The sequence below is a fragment of the Xiphophorus maculatus genome, chromosome 20, assembly GCF_002775205.1.
Source record: "Xiphophorus maculatus strain JP 163 A chromosome 20, X_maculatus-5.0-male, whole genome shotgun sequence".
Classification (NCBI taxonomy): domain Eukaryota; kingdom Metazoa; phylum Chordata; class Actinopteri; order Cyprinodontiformes; family Poeciliidae; genus Xiphophorus; species Xiphophorus maculatus.
Window position 1 is genome coordinate 25,676,633 of NC_036462.1, and position 21,637 is coordinate 25,698,269.

At 40.8% G+C, this 21,637-nt stretch overlaps 1 protein-coding gene across 5 annotated transcripts in view; it reads left to right on the forward strand.

Moving 5' to 3' along the window:
• The window catches only part of celf4 (CUGBP Elav-like family member 4), a 120,328-nt gene that overhangs the window by 78,614 nt on the left and 20,077 nt on the right, over positions 1-21,637 (forward strand). For all 5 annotated transcript variants that reach the window (XM_023324878.1, XM_014468381.2, XM_023324876.1 and 2 more), the window contains exon 3: positions 14,371-14,419. In XM_023324878.1, coding sequence (XP_023180646.1) covers positions 14,371-14,419 — 49 coding nt within the window. The remainder of the gene's footprint in view (positions 1-14,370; positions 14,420-21,637) is intronic.

The window sequence follows — 21,637 nt, forward strand, 5'->3', positions numbered from 1 at the left end:
TTGCATTTTTCTTGTCACACATATTTTATTATTTTAAATACAGCAGAAATTGTGATATTAGACAAATAAAACTAAAACAGTTTCCAAGTGAAATCAACCCATGTTTTTAACTGAGGAAAGTGATGCCTGCAGTGTGTTAGATGTTATCAATATGCTCTTGGTACAATTCTGGTGGATCATCCACTCCTGGGAAGGTTCACCACTGTTCTATGTTCTTCATTTGTGGAAAATGGCTCTCACCTTGGTCTGCTGGAGTCCTAAACCTTAGAAATTAATACGTATTAGATGTCAGCCAATTTCTATATCACATTCTTGAATTGTGTTCTTGAATTTCTTTGAATCAGCATAAACTTTTAGTTTAATAGTATTATCTACTATTTAAGTAAAGCTGTAAGTCTGGTAAAATTGACCCAATCTCCAAAAACAAAAGGCAATCTCAGTTAATTCATGAATTAACGAGGGGGTTGATTACTTTTTCAAAAAAGTCCAGATTGCATGTGAGACCATATTCCTGAATCAATCATTTAAGACCTTTTCAAGTTACTGTACTTCAAGTGGGCATCTGTTTGCACGTGTTTACTCGTTTCTGCATTCAGTCGTGTGTGCTGATTTTTTGGCTCTAAGTAAGTATGTGGGAGTGAGAGAACTTCACATCGCCCACCTGGGCTCAGCTTGGAGCTAAAAGAGATCTATTAGTGGTGAGGAAAAACAAAACCCTTTATTTATTGGCAAACCCTAATAAACAAATTTAACAGTATTACTTCTTTCTCCTTTTCCCTTCCTAACTCCTCTCTTCTAAATCCTTTTGTAAAGTTTTTCTCTTCCCAGTCCTCTCGTCTCTCGTCTGACTCTCTTCCAGCCTCTTCTATATTTAATCAAGCAAGGATTGTTGAATTAGTGATTATTGAATGGCGGCTGGAAGACGATGTGCGATCATGACAGGGAAGCCATCATCCGTCTTTCTGGAGCTTTAGCCCTGAATTTTTAGTGCAGAGCAGAGTTTTTTGAAAAGAGCAGATAAGAGGCTATGTTTTGCAAAAATAGGGCCCAGAGGGGTTTCCACTGTACAGGTAGCCGTGATGCATTCATGCTCGTTTCTTCACAGATATATTTTATTGTCGTCATTTTTTTTCTTTATGTCCCTCCTGCTTTTTTTTCCTATCTCAATTTGGGCTTCATGCGGGCTGTCATTAAGAAACATTTTGCTGTATGAAGTGCAGTTTTTCTTGCTTTCAGAAGAGCGCTGCACTGAGTTATCTGCACAGGTTGAGGTGGAGAAAATCAGAGCAAAATAAACGCATGAATCAAATGCTTAATCTTACCTCAGGTTTTGCCCTGTATGATGTAGTGTAGCTTAATGCAGCATCAGCCCATAATAATATAACTGCCTGTCGCAATGTTAGCAAAGTTAAAAAGTAGAGGGTAGCAGGTTATTAAAGGATGAAAACAACATTTTTTCCCAAACACTCACTTTGAGAGGAACTATTTGAGACACAACCAAATCCTGTCAACTTTGTGAGGCAGACATAGCCAATTATTAACAGTGACTTTAACACAGCTGCAGTTTTGTAAATGTCCATAATTTGCGTCTCTTCGGTTCAGGATAGGAGTTTACAAAATTTCTCTTTTGAGATGTCTTTGATGAAATAAAGGTCAGTGTGTTACAGTGAGTTTCCCTGTACTTACCTTGCAGAAAATGACATAGCCTCAATAAAAACATACTAAGCATCACTACTTGCACTTGTGCCACAGTTTTAGAACAAAACATTTCCATTCCCTAAAAAGTTGTCTTGCATCTGCTCTCTGGTACATGCATAATAAACATTCAGCTACACCATCCAGCTAATCAACATGGAGGTCAGAGGACCAGCCTGTTCGCCCAAAGGTGATGAAATCCACCCACAACCGCCTCTAATTAAGATGCTATTTCAGCTTTTGTTTGGCGAACACAGTTCTTTCCTTTTTTTAGGATATTCTAGTTGCCTGACAACCACGCAGCAAAATAATTAAATCTACTAACAGAAGCTATAAAAGCTGTTTGTCTAATGTCTCCACATCTCCAAATGCTCCTTTAGGTTTTGTGCTGCACTCCTCTCGAGTTGCGGGTTTTTTACATTTTTGCGAGCAAAGTAATGATTTGACTGCGGTTTTGCAAACGCAACAAGCTAATCACCAAACACTAATCCCAGGGTTCCTTCAGTAACAATAAAACTCTGAATTTTAAGTTGTTTATTGTAACATAACGTGTGTTCTTTTGTGGCAGTAATTTCCGGCTTTGTCCTTTCTCAAAACGGTTCTTGAACAGTTTTGTGAGTGAAGCCTGCCCTCCTCACCAGACAGTGGGGTAAATGTGTGTTTACATGGACCACGACTTTCACTGTATTTGAGCACAGGAGTTGTGCATTTTCTGTCCGAGTGCCTTCGCGACGTGTTTGCCCGTGCTTCTATTTGTGTCTATATTTGCGTTTGCATATGTTGTGTGGTATCTGTCGTGCGCACGGGGCTTTCAAGCCAGCTCTCACAACTCTCCCTCTCTTTCTCTCGCTCTTACATGCGTTTTCACGCACTTGCAGTCCAGCGATATGCAGCTCATGAATACTCCTGGAGCAATTGTGAGAAGCCAACTTGTCGTCTCTGTACCTGTGATGGCTGGGGGAAAGAAGGCGGAAGTCGCGTAGCCAATCTGGCGAAAGCAGCGTGCACGTTTAGAAAACGACAGCTTTTGCAGTCATTTTTTTTCTCTTGAGTTTTTATTATTATTAATTAGATAAGTGAAAACACAAAAAAAAATGCAACCCATGGAACACCAGCCGCAGCTATGATTTATGTTCACCTCTGAAACGAGAAAAGTAGAATTTATGGCTTTCTCAACTGGCCTAATCTTTACTATATGGTGCAAAGCCGGAGCAACGCAGTAGGCTTAAACTAAGAGGGAGAACGAGGCTGAAAATTGTCTTCTACACTTTTTTCTAGTTTTTTCTTCTTCTTCTTCCCCTCGTTTCTCTCACTTACTAACCAACTCTATCACATTTTGTCCCTGTGTGTTTTCTCTCCTCCTGGAAGCTTGCATGCACAGGAGTTTGCACGCACGCAAACACTGCAGACTCGAATGCCTCCGGAAGACGCACACGCAGGTGCGCTACGCACGAAAACCCGCACTCGCACACGAAGTGAGATCTGCTCAAACCCCTCAGCGACACCTTCTCTTCCCTCGCACCAATTTTCTCACACTTTTCATTCTCCGTGTCTTCTCCTTTCTTCCCGTTGCTCCTTCACTCTGCACCTCCGCCCTCAGCCGCCTCCTCATATAGATCCATTCTTTTTATAGTCAACGCTTCAGTCCCTATGGCAACATCAGAGTTGTTGATTGCCAAGGTGCTGCACATCAAATCGTGTAACCATCACAGGAGGTGTGCTTCTCTATGTGCGTGTGTGTGTGTGTGTGTGTGTGTGTGTGTGTGTGTGTGTGTGTGTGTGTGTGTGTGTGTGTGTGTGTGTGTGTGTGTGTGTGTGTGTGTGTGTGTGTGTGTGTGTGTGTGTGTTTGTTTCCCGCCGTGTCACTCCGCTCTATTTGCAATGCATCTCTTGATGATGAATCAAGCTGCAGCGTGATAACCTGTGGTCAGAGCGCACAAAAGAGTTTCAGAGTCAGGCGTGCCATTGTGTGTCATAAAACGACAAATTAATCATTTATAGACTCTCAAAATTGAATATTTGACAAGCATAAATCCTCTGCGCATATGTGGGTGTGCCTGCGTGTGTGTGCATCTCATTTCCATGTGTCTTCAGCGTGCGACGGAGGGTGGTGTGTGCATGAGTGCGTGTCACAAACAAGTGTGAAGCTATTACAGGTTTTGACGGAGCAGAATCATTTGGTTGTGCAGATGATGTGCTTTTTTATCCAGTTCTACTGTGACAACAGAATTCCAAAGTGTCGATTCCCGTTAAAGTCCGAGTAGGAAACCCCGTCCGCTTTCGCTTCCTGTTTGCTTTTTCTTAACGCCTCGTGATTTGTAACGCCTCGTCCGGTTTGTAAATTAAGCATGATATCGAGTTTACAAAAGCAAGAATAGACTTTAAAAGTACATTCGGAGAAACAAAGAACTGTCTGTCATTAGATTTTGCTGATCCATGTATTTTGCTGGTTTTGCTTTTGCAACTGAAGGTGGGTCCAGTGACAAATACTAAAAAGTACAGAAAATATTCTCTTTTATGTTCTCACAGATAGAATATGGGCTATACAAGTTTCAGGCTGTGCCTCAAATTCAGGATCGTTGTCCAAATTTGACCCGAAGTGGAGTTACGTTTTGCCCGGGAGATAATTTCAAACATCCATTAGAGCTGACCTTTAGCGCAGCTAAATCCCAGAACGCTTTGCTGGTGTGTTTCCGTGTCAAACAAGACCCACAAGCCTTCCTCCTTTATTGACATTCAGCAACCGCATGCTGCAACCAGACACATCAGGTCACCCCTTCAAAAAATGGCCAAATGAAAGGTTTTCTGAACAGGTGGGAAGTAGAAAAATATGTTCACAAACTAAAGGACAGACCGGTGTGTATTGTGTACCGAGCCAACATGGAGAATTTTTTGTCCAAAATATGAAGGTTAGCTTCAGCTTTGACCAAGTCTTTCATTTTGACCCACTGTATGTGTTTGAGTTCGACACTCCCGCCTTATTTAATCGTTTTCAATAGATTAAATAAGGCGATAGAATTGTTTTGTATCAGGTTTAACTACTTTAAATATTTTGTATTTTGAACTGGAAGATGTTAAAATGCTGTCTGCATTTAAAAAAAAAAAAAAAACAGAAAGAAAACTGAAGCTTTAGCATACTCTGCGGCTAACAGCTAGCTAGCTAGTTGAGGTATTCTCACAGTGCTTACGAATCATTTGTATCTAAAATAATAAAACACCAGATAAGATTTTTTTGGTGAAAGCAACATCTTTGTAATGATATTGTCAGCTGACTTGTTGAGAAATGTCAGAGCAATGTTGTGAATTAGTTCAAAGCAGCAATATTTTAAACATCTTACAAAATACTGACGTTCTGAAAGTCCAGACCTGAATCCAGTTTAGAATCACTGGCAAAACTGGAAAATTGCTGCATACAGTCAGCCTTTACCCAACCTGACTGACCTTTCAGTGTCTAGATGTTCAAAACTAGCAGAGAGAGAAAAAAAGTGAAACCCCAGTTAGGATCATTCTGGCTTTTATGAACCACTTTCTGTTGCTCTGTCACATAAATTCTTAATAAAATACACTGAAGTTTGTAACTGTGACATGACAAAATGTGAAAAACTTCAAGGGTTATGAATGCTGTAACAAAGCGTTATATTGTTAAGATAGGAAGGTGAGGGCGTGAAGCTCCTCGCTCTGTATCTATGGACACAGGTGTCTGATTGCTTCACCAGACAAAGTCACATAATAGAGCTTTGTTTTAGGCAGCCTTCACAAGATATATTGCCCTGCATTACTGCGAGATCTCGTGTCACACCGCAAGCGTTCACAATCAATCACTCCTTTTTTTGCAGCAAATTCACACGGCAGGAAGTATTAATATGTAAAATAAGAATCAAAAGGGAAACAGAAGGGGAAAAAAAAGCATATTTTAAAAATTTTAACCTCTCATTCAGAAGCGCTCCAGAAGCCATCCCACTGTAAATGCCTGCGTAAAGGCGGCACGCCAGTGGAGAAAGGAGAAAACAGGAGGAGATAAAGAAGTGGGCTGGTGTGAAATGGATCAAACAATGGATGTGAGAAAAGCTTTGCTATTCTCACACCAACTCCAGGCAAATAAGAAAAGGCACGGAGGAGGCACGGGGGTGTGTGATAATGTGCAGCTCTTTTAAAATGTCTCCGTAACTTTCTGGGTTTTCTTCCTCGAAGAAAGTTGAAGTTTTGGGGGTTTTTTGAAACCGTATCTTTGTGGATAAGAAATCATCTTACACGGTAATCAGAAAAGATATTCAGGAGGAATCTATGTGGGAAAGCTGGCATGTTTTTCACTCAGAGAAATATAAAGATGCTCCTTTATTCTGAAGGTTGCTGTGTGTGTGTGTGTGTGTGTGTGTGCATGGCTGTTTTTCATTCTCCTTTATTTTCTGTGTGTGCCTGAACGGCATGCACGTTAATAAAGAAATGAGGGATGATCAGAGGTTCGGACGGAGCGGCTCACTTCCTTTTGTGTGCTTTCCTTTCATCTGCCTTTGTGGAGACGTCGTGATCTTGGCAGAGACGACTGGGGGGGGCAGCGGTATCGTAGAGCTGCCGGTGGAAAAACATAAAAATCAAGCCAGCAAAAAGATGCCTCTTTCAGTCTCATGGAGGCTTTGACAACAATTTTAGAATCATATTAGAAAAAGAAGACTTAAAATCAGCATAATTGTTATGATACATTCACACAAATGATAACATGATAACAATTTTAGAATCATATTAGAAAAAGAAGACTTAAAATCAACATAATTGTTATGATACATTCACACAAATCTTCACAATTTGGTACTTTTGTCTTTTGTCCAGTTAAATCTATTCATGTGGCAAACGAACAGTTTCATGCATGCTTTGTTTCTGCAGAGAAAAAGCCTGCACCACTGCTGCATCATTGAGCATTTTGAACTGATGAAAATGCTTTAAAATGAGAGCAAGTGGCTCATGTTTAATAATGCACACTGCTGTAACCGAGCACAGGCGGGTTACTGACATCTGGCTATGTCAAGACTTCAAATACTCAGATAAGACTCTGCTAGGATTTTCAACTTTATCAGTCTTGTGGTTTGAAGTTTGTTTAATGAAAATGTACAGAAAATGCAGGAATGGCCAGAGGTTTCTAAGACTTACTCTATCCTGAAAAGCAGAATGGGAAACAGAGATCATAGTCTCATCAACAAGCATTTAAAAACTACTAGTAGGTGTTATTGTACATTTTTATCAGCATTAAAATGACACTGTTTTCTATCTGTCCTGTCACATCTTTGAAGCATGATTAGCTCCTATGTAGAATAGTGGAGATCAATCTGTCTTTTTGTTGGGCAAAGTCATATTTATGCGACATCACAACCTAGTTTGTTTTACATGCATAACAAAGATCTAGTGACCTTCTGAGAATTCAGTTTTATATTGCCTATGAATGCCTTCAACAGGTCAGATAATTATTCACCAAATTAGACAGGAAATAGGAAATGCTGTCACTGAAACTTCTAGTTTCAAGCATCCAGCATGCTAAGGGGAATGGCGCGTCTTCGTAGCTTACTGTGATATAATGTCACAGTGGTTTTATTCAATCATTGCTGCAGTATTTGAGTCACAGTTGCATTGATTCTTTAGCAGTGGCATGCGCTGGCGGCATACATGGGGTGTGTGAGTAACGGTGGTGCTAACACAGCAGAATTTTAATTTTAAAAATCTACAAAAGCCTGGATTAAGCTATGATTAAACGCTACATTTTAAATGTGTTACAAGGCAGTGCCGCTGTGTTATTTCGGTGTAGTTTTGCCTGTTCCTGCACAATTCAAATCAAAGGCAGATGTGCAATACTGTGACAGGAATAAACATTTTTGTCTGCAGTTTAGGTTTAAACTGTAAAACTGGCTTTTTTCTTCTATCTCACTGTGGCAATATTATACCAACTAGTTGAAGCTAGACTTTCCTTTGTGGTCTGTAATTTTATTTAGAGATTTTCTCGAGATGTTTTTTTCTTCCATTCAGACCGGCTCCGGTACTCCACTCAGTTCCAGCACAAACAGTTGGGCCGGGGCCGCCTTGTTGTCAGAACATACTTCTCTCCCTCTTGATCTGACGCAAAGCACATTGCACATCTCTGTTGAAAAAAAAAAAACAGAAAAGGAAAGGAAAAGATTGTTCTCCTTTATAGTGCAGCGTGTTTCACTCAAAAATGAAGGTTTACTGTTTTGTCGTACATCAGGATGAAGAACAGCAGCAGGGAGGAAAGAAAGAGAAATACTCACTTTCTCCTCAGAAGTCTGATAAACCCTCAGGGTGAACCAAAGTAGGATTTGCCACTTAGCCATTAAGCAATTCTAGTTACATTTTTAATCTTTAAAGATTATTTTTAAAGAACTGGGATAAATAAACACTCATGTTGCATCATCAGAATGTATTGGATACAGGTCAGTTTGCTCATTTGTAGCCCAATTCTGTATACTGCACACTCATGTGTCTTATTTATTTTGGTAATTAAGTATTTCGATGAACTGCGGAGATAAATTATGAGTAAAAATCAAACATCAAGAGTATTTTAAGTTAACTGTGAATCAGTATTTTAAGATTTCAATGATGTCCTTCTGATCCTCATTGGGAACAGCTGAGATCACGACCTCTGATCTTACCCAGTTTGAAATGAATTGTTTTAATATTCAACTGCTGAAGACACATAACACATTTTTCTGTGTGAAGCAGCAACCACATTTAACTGCAACTGGACAAGGCTCCTTTTCTTAATGTTTTGAGCATTTTTAGCCTAAAAAAATTCATGAAGAATATAATAGAGATACAAAAATAGATGGACAATTTCTCTACGGGAAACATAGGAATGGGAATATAGCCTAGCAAAATGACTAAATAGTCAAGGTTCAGCGCAAATCAATATACAAGTGACTGATTTTGTTTGTTGTTTTTTTTGTGTGTGTGTGTTTGTGTGTCTCTTTCTAAAACATTTCAATACATTACTCTATTTTTATCTACACTTTGTTACAGTATGCCTTGAAAATTGTTAGATAATATAAGTTTTGGGACCCAAAAATGTCTCTTCTGACTCTGGTACCAATCTGCTGCTCATCTTAAAGCAGCGTTAAGGGAGATCCTTTAGTGTCATATGCTGCAAAACGCTTGTGTGGCTAAGAGAGAACATGTGCATGTGCTTTAGGAGTTTTAATGGACATGTAGAGGATCATCACTTGTGAAGTATTGTGAATTGAATACTTTAAAACTCGTTTCTCGGTCAAGGCTGTTCATACCTACTAAATATTTTTTTTAGTCAGTTAATCTTTAAGCTAAAGATTTTCTATTCTCTTCACACCGGAGTCCAACTCTCCAAAAAGGATATGGAGGGCTTATAACCATATTCTTGTTCAGCTAATGTTTCTGTTGGCAACTCTCCATCCCAAAATGAGTGTTTTGCATGCTGAGATGGTTTGGAAAGCAGCTCTGGGTTCAGTGCCAGTGGTTCGTTTGACACGAGCGCTGGCATCCCGTTACACGTAACCCGGACCTTCGTCCTCTTGCAAAGAATTCAAACGTTTGCAAAAGGCGCGTTTTAAATGTTCGCTTTTAAATGCAGCACTGTGAAAATATGTATGAACAGAGGCCACAGAGAAGGAGAGGCGGGGGGAAAAAAATCAACATTCAAATTGGATGGAATAACATTAAGGCAGTTGGCATGTTTTTTAAAAAGGCTTTTAGCTGCAGAATGTAAAACAGAGAGAGTTGTGACAATGGTAGAGGTGGAATATTATGAGCAGCCTTCCTTGCTTCCCTGGGAGAGTTTCATGGAGTGCTTTCTCACTGTGATAATGAAATGACCTGGCCTGCACCGCTCTGCTCTCTCTCTCAAAAACACATCTGCGAGACGAGGGTGAAAATGAGAAAATCCTGCCTCCTCTCTCGAGTTTCGTAAAGCATACTTTCAATATTCTCTTTCTCGGAGAATGATGGCAGTTTGAGTGAGTGCGGACTTCTGTGTCCTTGTGAGCTCTCTGCGTCGCTCCGCCTCAGCGTGCACGCGTTACTCTGTGTGTGTGTGTGAGGCTTGTGGATGCTAAAACCGCTCCGAATGACTTGTAATAAAGTGCATTTGAAGCATATTGAACATAACAGGGCAGCGTACAGAAATCCAGCTGCTTGAAATCCCATAGAGTTGTCATCGTAACAGTGTTTTCGTAACTTAATTTCTGTAGCTTTCATGCAGCGAAATCAATACAATAAGCGGTAAAACTCAGATCAAAGGCTGCAGTTTTGTCCCGTATCGAGGTTAAATCCAATAAGGTAAACTGTGGAGCCGCTGTTGAGGGGCCCTGCTAGACTCTCAGGCCGTGCCAGGCTGAATCAGAGGAGTGACTCACCAGTTTTGGTACAGCACACAGCCTGCATGCAGACTTTGTATTCCCAACCCTCCTAGTTAACGGGGGAATCTGTGGCAGAGCTGAGGCAGAGCGCTGTCATTGAGTTACATAATCAACAGAGGCGAGAGTGTGTGCGAGAGAGCGCGCAGAAGCCAATCTGACGCAAAGCTGCTGAAGTTGGACTTTCAGCAACTGTAGAACAATGGAGTCCATGTAGGACAACGCTGGTGTTTCTAAGTTTAAAGAAAGCATAAACAAGGATAAGAGAACAAGCAACAAGCAGGGTGTAAGGAGGTTCATCCTGCAAATTGAGCCAGTTGAGTCGGTGTTAAATCAAAAGGCTCCAGTTATTTATGTGTTGGGTGTTTCCATATTTGTATTCTGTTGTGGGTTTCCATGCGGAGGCAGCTTTTGATATGGCCAAGGCAGCTTTCTACCTCAGGTGACACACCACAAAGGGATCTCATGAGACAAAAGAAAAATTGTTAGTTTTTTTTATTTTTAAAAAAGACTACTTTTGGCACTACTGGTCTTTATTTGAAAGTTGCCTGACAGGAAGGGAGCAGAGAAAAGGAAGACATGCGGCAAAAGAACCAATGACGGGAACTCAGGATGGCTGCGCCGAGGTTGATGACCTCTGTATGCTAGTTGTGCAGCGACAAAAGAAAAGTTAAAGTCAGTCTCTAACAGGTTTTCTACAGCCGATTTGAATGGCCAGTTAAGTGGCGGCGGACATGTTGACCGACGTGCCTTTTGTCTAACCTTGCAGATATATTTCCATTATAAAATCTTGAAAACCGCAGTACTGTACAGTGTGACAAGCACTGAATTTGTAATGAAAAAATATATACTGTATGTGTTGAATTGTTGTATTGATGTCGAACATGTCCGTAGAAAATGTTCTGCAATTTACAAAAAATCACATTGATGTTTTTTTGTTGTTTTTTTTTTTTTTTTACAAGTTATTAAATAGACCATTGCAACAATACTTAGTGAAGTATTGTTGCAATACCTGAATATTTTTATTAGCAAGAAGCACCTGTATCAGATTACAGCTTAAACTATAGGAAGTTACTATAAAGCTTTACGCAAAAAAGATCCTGAAATTAGGAATATGAGTTGGTTTTAAAGCCGTGTGGGCCAAAGCTCTCTAACCATCATCATCAGAATCGTTAGTGTCAGAAATATCACTGTCCTCTTCAGAAGCTGTAACTATTTTGTTGTATGTATAAGATTCTCATCTACGATGCTTAAAGTACGATGTGAAATATACGAACATCAGAGGTCACTGCTATTAAATAGATATAAATAGATACAAATCTGCAGCATGACAGTTCGCTGAGATTCTCCCAATGCAGGTTTGGCAGACATAGCTCAAACGTTTTCTGCCTATCTAGTCATTTAATATCAGATTACTATTTTCAGCTTATTGAATCCCATGAGTTGCGTAATAGAAAGGAGTTGTTTTGTTATTCTTTGGGGCTGCAGGAGGACAGACTGGCCCAGGGCTCCATTTAGAGAACCGCCATCGTTCCCATGCATGGATGGTTGCTTTCGTTTATTTGCAGTGCTGTGTGTTTGTGGACGGGCCAAGCTTTTGTACGCGCGCAACTTTACATACATATGTATAAACGCCCGCACCCCCCATTTCCTTTCCGTGTGGAAGGCAATTTTCTGCCCACTTGGCATTAGACGCTTCTACTGCTCAACGCTGCCATCTGGCTTCGGCGAGCGCCGTTGCAGAATTCCTCGAGGGACCCATACGGGCGAGTCAGCGTCTGCCTTTAACAACAGTTTTGGGATCGGCCGTCCGCTGGGCTGGTGCTAACTCACCCCATTATGAGCGGGATGATAAAACTGACCTTGAAGCAGTTATGGGCCTTGGGATAATGGAAACCCACTGATAGAGAGCCCATGAAACACCACTCGGGCTTTGGTGACAAAAGAAAATAATGGTTTAACCACATCGCCACGTTCTGAGCGGTATTTAAAATTTTATTAGCGGACATTTTGCACACTGGTGCTCAACTAGCAGTGACGAATTAAGGGATTCATCAATGTATCTATAATCACTGTAATTCTGCATGTTAGGAATGAAGACTTATGGTTTTAATAAAACTAGAACTAACTTTATATGATTTTTTTTTAAGTGTATTCTCCCACTGTGAAATTAAAACCAATACAGTCAGCTCCTTCATGGACTCCAGGCTGAAATCTACACTTACATAAAATAATAAAGCAAAAGCGACCAGTGGAGAAACACAAGTAGGTCAGACTGAGGCCATAGTATTTGTATGGGTCATGGTAAAAGTGCTCATATGTATGCAGGCTTATGGGCCCCCTGGGAGCACTGGGCTGACCTTGTAGCGTACTCTGATCTATGTCCTCATCTCCCCCCTATGGCCTCTTTTCCTGATTCCTCCCTCTGTCTTCCCCCTTTCTTTTTTTTTATCACCACACTTCCCTCTCCTCAAACACCTGCCTCACATGCAATCCAACTCCACCTCATTCTTTTAATGTGTTTTCTGTTTGCCTTCTACATCCCCCACTTCCCCTCTGATGACTTCCTTTATTCGCGCGCTCTCGCTTTTTTACTCATTCTAACTCCCCCTGTCCGTTTTCCTTATCCCCGCTCGTCCTTTTTTCCATATCAACAGCCAGTCTGATAAATAATGCATCACAGCACATTACAAACATTAGTAGGGTTCTCTCGGCCCGTCAAAGAGAGGGAGGAGACGAGGCGGTCGGGGGAGAGGAATGGGTAGCTCCGTTTTTAAATAAGCGTTGCGGAGAACGGTCGGGTTTGATACGATCCGCCGGAGAAGGTTGGAGGTGTGGGCTGAAATGTTTCGCCCCGTGTGGACGCGCTTCGCTTCACCTTTAGAAAAAGCTTGCAGCATCATAAAGATGATGACTTCATCCGCAAACTCAAAAAAACCCCAACAACATATTGACAATTTGCAAAACACAGATCGCACCAGAAAATAATAATAATTTTTAAAAAACTCCCAACTTTCTTATTTTACCTTTCATCCTTCAGATTCCACCATCTCCTCCTCTCCTATGCTCTCCTCCTCCTCCTCTCCTTCCTCTCCCTCCATCCCTCCTGGCAGCGTGGCGATTGGCATTATTAAAAATTGATTGGCGGAGAGCGTTTAGCAGGGTGGCGAGGCGGAGAGGGAAATTTTGACAGGCAGGAGTGAAATGAAAGGAGAGCCTCGGCGGACACAGTGTGGAAAGGTCTCAGTGGGGGACAGAGGGGGTGTAGATGTGTGTGTGTGTGTGTGTGTAAGTACTAAAAGAAGATTGGCCAGGACATTTTGTAGTGTGAACCAGCAGTTTGAGAACTAATGCAGGAGGAGTTTGTACTGTGGTGCCTGATTTAAAGCTTTCAACATTCGATGAAACGTCAATCAAGCCGAGCAATCAAGCTATGTGGCAAAAAACTAACAATCCACCTCCCCTGTACCGACGATGAAACATGGTGGTGACGACACCACGCTGTGAGGATGCCTTTCATCAGTATGTGTAGGGAAGCTGGTTGGACTTTGAAATAAATGGAGCGAAATACAGGAGAGTCATCAGAGGAAACCTGTTAGGAGCTGCAGATGAGCTGAAACTGTGTCGGAGGTTCGCCCTCCAGCTGGTTAACAAGCCTGAACATACACCCCGAGCTACAGCAGTGAGGTTTAGAGAGAGGAAGTGGGTTAGAATGGCCAAGTTAAAGAAATGACCCACGTCCAGCGTGGTCATTTGGAAAACGGTTGCTTACAATCCTCCTCTATTCAGTCTAACTGAGCTCCAGGTATTTTCTAGAGAAAATACGGCAGAGCTTTCAGTGTCTACAGCTGCAAAACGGGTCGAGGCGTACCTTACAAAGGCTTGCATTTGAATAAATGTGTGCATGTGTGTGTGAATTTGTATTGATATTTAACACAGTGAATTATGATGGCACACGCATAGCTCTGCTGACCCACTGTTTTCTCTCCTCCATCGTTCCACTCCTCCCTCTGCTGATCCCTTTCTGTCCCCCTTTCATCTCAGATCAAATAATATTTCCAGCCCATACTACCAACAAGCCATTCCCCCAATGGCCACGAGCGCTGCAGCTTTGGAGATTTCTAATACACTTAAATTGTCATTTGCTTGAGTCATTCTACGAAAGTTGTATTGAGGCTGTGAGGGGGGAGGTGGAAGCATGCAACCATTACATGATGCTAACTGGTCTCTTCTTCTTCTTTCTCTCTTTTTGTTCCCTCTTGCTCCTCTTTTTTTTCTCAAACTGTCACAGATGAACAGACCGATCCAGGTGAAGCCAGCAGACAGCGAGAGTCGAGGAGGTAGTGTATGCCCTTCCTTGCTTTTTTTTTTTTTTACTTTATTTTCCTTCCACCCTCCCTTTCTTTTTACTCCAACCTTGCTGCCTTCATACATCAGCTTCACCATTATCTGTCCCGTCGAGACGACGGCCTGCGCCTCGACGCGGGCTGACAGCGCAGCCTGGCCCCGGACCCTCCAGCGCTCAGAACGCATTATGTAAACAGACCCCCCGCGCCCGCCTCCGGCCGGCTCAGCCTGCAGCTCCTGTCTGTCGTCATATGCAACGTGAAGAAAAGCACACGTCTTGTCATGCAAGAAAACAAAGTTGCCTCCTCTGTCAAAAACACCTGTAAAAATCAGTTTGCAACAATGCAAACCCTGTTTGACTTGTGACACTGCAAAGTGCAGATTACATGAGAAGTTCTGCAGGGGTAAAAGGTGTTTTTTTGTTGTTTTTTTTCACGCGGGGAGCTTTATTTTCAGCCAAGATGGCTTAAAGGAAATTTTCTATGTCTAGACATTTGGCGACCCACTCTTGACATCAATCACAGGGCTGCGCGAGATAAGGCCGAAGCCATCTTTTTGTCCAGAGTGTCTCAGACCTTCAAGTGGTTAATATAATTGGCAACAAAGTGATTTTTTTCTTTCTTTTTTTTTTTATCCACAAGCAAGAGGGGAGAGAAACAGCAACGTAACATGGAAGTGGCTAAAGGTTGATGAGCAGCAGACGTCTAGGGAGAGAAAGTAGAGGTGTTACCCTGTAGTAAAAAAAAGAAAATAACCTTTAAAGGAAGGAAGAGAGGCTGTGCAACATCCTCCTCTATTTAGTCTGCCTGCTGTCGGGGTGTGTGGAGGGTGATTGATGGAGCGGGAGAAAACTGAAGCAAGCAGCGAGCGGGAGGAAACAAAGAGCGAGCGGCAGAAGACATGCATACGCGTCTGTGAGGGAGGTCTATCTGTTCCTGTACGGATGTCCTTCCCTCGCGTCTCTCATCCGTTCTCCACGCTGCGAGGTTTCAAAGCTAAACGCCGCGCCACCAGGGCACAACGTTTCACAGAGCCGAGTGGAAAAGGGGAGCGCAGTGCCTGGCGGGGCGGTTCAGACGCAACGAACGTTTCACGTTGTGTCGTGTTTCAGCCACGAGATCTGTCTTGTTTCATCTGGACGATACAAAGTAGTGCATGACTGTGAAGGGGGAGGAAAATAAACAAAAGTAAATAAATAAAGGTGGTTCCTTCACTATGAAACAATTAAATAAAATGCAGTGCAGCTTACTGCGTAACTCAGAGAAAAGTAGACTCACTAATTATAAAACCATAAAATCCACAGTAAAATTATCATTAGTTGTAGTAATAGGAGTGGTAATTGCATTTTTATGACCTTTTGAACTTTAAGTGCCTTCTGGTCAACCTGTCTGCGTAAAAGTGCGTGATTGATTGTTTTGACTTTGACTCTGAACTGTAATTTTATTTAAAAAGAGACAATGTACAATTAAATTAAGTAAATGTCGCCATGTGACGCCCTGTTCCAGGTTATAACTTTTAGGCATCACATCTGCAGTCCTTTGACAGATCAAGGTAAGAAAAGAAAGTTTATAAACACTTAAAAAGTTCTTCTGGCAGGATAGATCAATTTTTGATCAAAAGTAGTTTAAAATCATGTAAAATCATTCACATCACAATTATAAAGTATTTTGTGTTGGTCTATCATAAATTAATGACCATTTTTGCACAAGAAAACATATTATTGCCAGTGTTCATAACAAATACCTGCTGCCGTTGCCAAAAGGATTCACAACTTAGTGATTTGAAAGTGGAATAAATAAAGTTCCTAATGTAGTCTGAAAATAAATGCAAATGTATTGATCAGTATAGATCAGAAATGCAGAAAAACCTGACATTTAAAGAAATGACAGAAGTGTAAATCTATGGAGATTAAACTAAGCGCTAAAGACTGGCGAGTTTAACGCCGCCTCAAAGAAGGAAAGGCTTTGTTTGCGTTGTTCCGAGTAAAACTTTCTTAGAGATATCTGTTTCCTGTCTGTTCAGTAGGATAATCAGGAAAGTATTTCTTCCCTCGTTGTTCTCCCCAGTAAACACAAGTTTGAACTTTGTTTAGCTTGGACAGTGGATCCAAAGTCAGAGCAAATCCAAATCCATCCTGTATTGAACATAAAATACTCAGTAGTTTCATCATGAATACGGATATTATAATGTTTCAAGATATTTAATTATGCATTTGGGTTTGTTTTTTTTTCAGGTAGGAATATTCATACAACAAGCAACTTCATTAAAACCCCAGATATAGGAATTGTGTATAAAAGTTTTAAATGAATGCACATTTTCTAAAATCCAGTTTAGAATTACACATACAGGCTCACACATATACATGATGCATAACCCCACTAATATTTGGATGAATGTTATTTAGCAAGCTGAAGAGAAATCATGTTACGGTCCAGGCCTTGTTCAGGCTGAAGATTTGACCACTTTTCTTTCTTTTTCTTTCTTTTTTGTTTTTTTTAGAAAGGGTAGAGAGTTCATTTAAATTGTTTGGCTTCCTGGCACCGACTCAGATTTTAATCATGGTCCACAATTATCAGTATGACTGAGATCAGGGCTTTTGGACCTACACAGAAAACTTAATGCAAGGCTTCCGTGATTAATTTTGATGTGTTTTGGATCGTTGTCAGGTCGAGAAACCCGGCTTTCAGGCCGTCTGGGCCAAAACCGTCAGCTTTAGATGGGAGGAGATGCTCATGATGTTCAAGACCTACCCAGGAGAAAACACCAGTACACCAGAGTCACAACCAAATGCCCACATGGATAAACCAAACCCCCCACAAAGAAACATTTTCTGGTCAGATTTTATAAAGATTGAGCTGTTTGGTTCCAGTGACAGAGAAGTCTAGACATGAGGAGACTAGGAAAGGCTTTCAGGCCTAAGAACTCTGCATCAAATGGCAAACACAGTGGTGGTAGCATCATGCTGGGGATCCGTTTCTCTGACAGTGATACTAATGAATTGCACAAAGTGGGTGGAATAATGAAAATAAAAGACTACCTTCAAATTATTTCACTTTACCTCAGATAAACAGCTGTGTGGTTGAAATTCGGACGTAGCTCAGTGTCGCAACTGGACCATGATCCCAAACACACACATCCAAACTGGGTTTGGACCAGATAAACCAGAACAACATTAAGCTTCTGGATTGACTCCAACGTCAGCCCCATAAAAAATGAGTAGATCACACTTTAAAGCAAGAGAACCGATCGATAAAAAGGAGCTTTACCGATTCTGGTAAGAGGAGTGAAACCTTTGGCCAGAAATATGCCTGAGGCCTGCTGATGGCTACAAAAAAGAGTTTTACTGTGACTTGCTAGAGGATATTTATCCGAATATTTGTGTGTGCGCCTGTTGTAGTGTTTTGTAATTTTGCTCAGTCCGGGGTCCGACCGTTCCTTTACAATGTTTGTTGTAAAGGAACAACACGTCCGACTGTCCGAACGACAAATCCAACTTACAACTGAAGATTAAACGTTGAAAATAAACTAAAATATCTGCCAAGCCTTTAAAGAATATTAAATATTAACTGTGAAGTGTCACAAACGTATACAGGTTTGTTGGAAGAATTAGAATGCCTAGTGCTTAGAAAACAAATTCAAGATCGACACTTTGTCTGCCTGATATTATAGCTGAAGAATAAATAAATACACTATTACAAAATATCATAAAACAAGGCACAGCTTATTTTAAGCTGTTCATTTGTAGGTATTTATATTTTGATATTAAATGTGTCGGGAAAGTTAAGCTTTCTAATAAAAATTCTGCTTTAAGGTGAGATGTTGGAAATCTATAAGACATCACGTTTGAAACCAACGCGACTGTGAAAAACGAGGATTTCTGATATTAGTCGTAAAATAAGACATTTTTTAAACATTCTAGTAAAACTTCAGTAAACCTATCAGGAGATCAGGACGATGCACTGACTTGTACTCTCTGCACGTGTGTGAATAAGTGAGCTGCTCATAATACTCAGATTTCACCTCATATTTCCCACGAAGACGCTAAGGAGAGCCGTGTGTCTGTCTGCATAGGTGTGTGTCCTCCCACTGTGATATGAGGTGCACTCTTGTAAACACTCGTCGTTCCAACCCAGCCCACCCGGTGCAAGGCCGGAGCGCAGATTAGTCTTGTTGACTTGGCAAGGACGCCCTGTTAAGCACAGGCAGAGGGGGGAACGGACGCTCGGCGCAGCCGGCGTGCGCGCGCCCTCACACTGCAAGCGCCCGCAGAGAATCCACATCTGCACACGCGTTAATTTGCAAAGCGTGTTTTTATTTTTTTCCACAGGCGATTGCTCTGCGGCTCATCAATTTCTAAACATACACATCCATTCCCCGCAAATCTGAGTATTTATGGGATGTGAGGAAAGGAAACATGTCGATGCACTCCTTTCGTCAAATGTAAGCCGGTGCTCTAGTCCGCCTTTAAAACCCAAGAATCATAGATTTGACTTGTGTTAGATTACAAGATCACTACCAGAACCTTGTACATCAAAAACTTTGATCAGTAAATCAGTCCTAAATGTTATATTTTAATGTTATATACATTCATAACACAAATTTTAAGCATTATTTTGTGTTGTCTTGTCTAATTTCTATTAATTTTGATGATTAGAGCCGATGTAAACTCAAGATTCGGAAAAATATTTTTACTGAGACCCGTGTATCTTAATGCAATACAACGGCCATTGTTCCTTTGCCCTCAATTTCCTGAATTTGCTGAATGACGTTAAAGCAGGAATTGGTAGTTTTGAGATAGTAGGCAGACATCAAGACCTGGTGGAAAATGAAATCAGCATTTCACAAGAAGACATGATCACATTTTTTACTATATTAACCCTGTTCTTTTCTTTAATATCTTGCAAGTTTTTCATTTTTGGTCGAATTTAAGAGACCTATAGACGACAAAGTAGGTTGTAAGTCTGCAGAAACTAAAGAATTGCTAAAACTAATAATAGGAAAAATGTTTTTGTTGTTATTTCATACAGTTTTGCTATTAAAACTATATAATTCTATGTTGTAAAAATTTTATATTTCCATGCAAATTAATGTAGCCATAAGCTGCACTCAAGCTGGTCTTTGGCCACTGATTGAACCGTAGTTTTTGATGCGCAGTTAATAACGATGCCGGCAAGCTTGTGGTTTCCACACAGAGTAAGATCCGGTGGAGCTGAACTTAGACTGCAGCTAGATTTGAGCCCAGAGGACAGGAACACCAACGCATCTGTCTTTTCTCCTGCCTGACACCTGCGACAGGTGCAATTCCTTATCTACAGGAAGTAGGATCTTCTGATTCTGAGAAAAAAGAAAAAAATGTCAGATTCATGTGACAGGTTCCGGCCATAAAATATAACATGTTATTTTAGTTTCTTTCTCCCTATTAGTAAACTTTCAAAAGAACCTGTGCCGTAGCTGTTACTCACTCGCGTGTTGCAGACAGGAAATTATCTCTCAAAGCAAAAGGTCTAAGAGCTGTCCAACCTTCAGAAAAGAGCTCTTTATTTTCCTTTGATTTCTCTTGTATGTTATTGTCGTAGCAGTATTATATGTTGTAAAATCAGCAGGAGTGACTACCCAGATCTCAATAGAGTTAAAAAAGAAGAGCTTTTTAATGACCTGCAACATTAAAGCACAGCCAGAAGTGGAAAGAGGGAAGCTTTGCACAGCCTGTTTGTGCTGTGGCATTATTACCAGCACAGAGTCCAGATGGTACAAAGCAAGGGGCTGCAGATGAAGTCCAGAACTAATTGAATAACTGCAGCATTTATTTACTCCAGTACCACCGTACCAGCCTCTTCAGATGTGGAGTTGATGAACAGAAGTGAGACGGGTTAAACAATTTAATCTAGTCGAAACATTCCCCAAAAGAGTAAAAATTAAGCAAACATTGTTGCTTCACCTTCTCCTCCTTTGGACGTCTGACTCCACCTGAACCTGGGAATCAACATCCTCCTCTTTCCGTGTATCACACGGGTAGACTTTGCTTCCATGTCTTTATTATTTAGCATCATTTGTGTAAGAAAAAAACGAGAGAAAAAAAGGTGCGCTGCTTTAGTGGTTTAGGTTCGTGCTGGTTTTGTGCGACGCGCACATGATGCGCGTTGGAGAGGTGCTTGTGCTCCTGCAGGTCAGGTGCAGTGATAGTTTTGTACGTTTTGTACGTCCGATCTGTCGGATTTTTTTTTTTTTTCGACATCTGCTAGTGTCAGCCAACGGGTGACCCATCAGCTTTTAAGTTTGCAAAACCACAAAAAAAGCTAAGAAACCGGCGACCCGCCAGAACCGCACACTATAATAAGCTCAGGCGGGATCTTAGAACAACGAGCGGTTCAAACTCCACTCATCATTTTTAGCTCACAGAAAAAGCAAACTGACCAGTAAGATTTAGGCTTTGGCGTGCCCTTTGACCCCCACAGACTCACACTGATGTGCGCTACATACAAGATGTTTTGGCACAAAATAACTTTTTCTTCTCTCCACAATTTTGTTAATAGTAAAGAGGGTTGGATAATAAAAAAAAATACAATAACTTTTCTTTTCTTTTTTTTATTTTAAGGAAAATCTGTACAGCTGCTGCTGCAACAATCCAGACTCTCAGTGACTTGTGGGCAATTTAGCATCACACAGAAAATCTCCAAAAGGGAATCAAACTTAAAACTCTGAACTAAGAACTAATAATCACATAATAGCAATTAACCATATCTGCCATGGCAAATTATTACTGATAACTATTACTGTCAGTAATCACTAACATTAGTATGATCAGGCTGCATGTAATCATATATATATGTATATATAATATGTATATATACTATTGTTATAAAGGCTGAGCCAAGAAAATGTATGTCTGTATCAAACAAGCAGCCCTTCGTGTTGCTCTGGACCCGTGAAGTAGCTCCCAGTCTCAAAAAGGTTGGTGACTCCTGGTTTAGACTCACTGCTAAAAAGCATTTTCAACAACAATAAAACGCTATTGAGGACAGCTGATAACTTTTGGACTGGTTTTAAAGGGCATTTTGAACTACTTTCATTCCTCAGTTGTTAAATACTCATAAAACGGCAAAAGGACTTTCAAGTAAACTGGTATTATCTATCATTTAACTAGTATTTCTGAGTATCTTTTCTATAAATGTTTTAAATGGCCTCAATAACTGGGGCCCAGATAAGCCTTT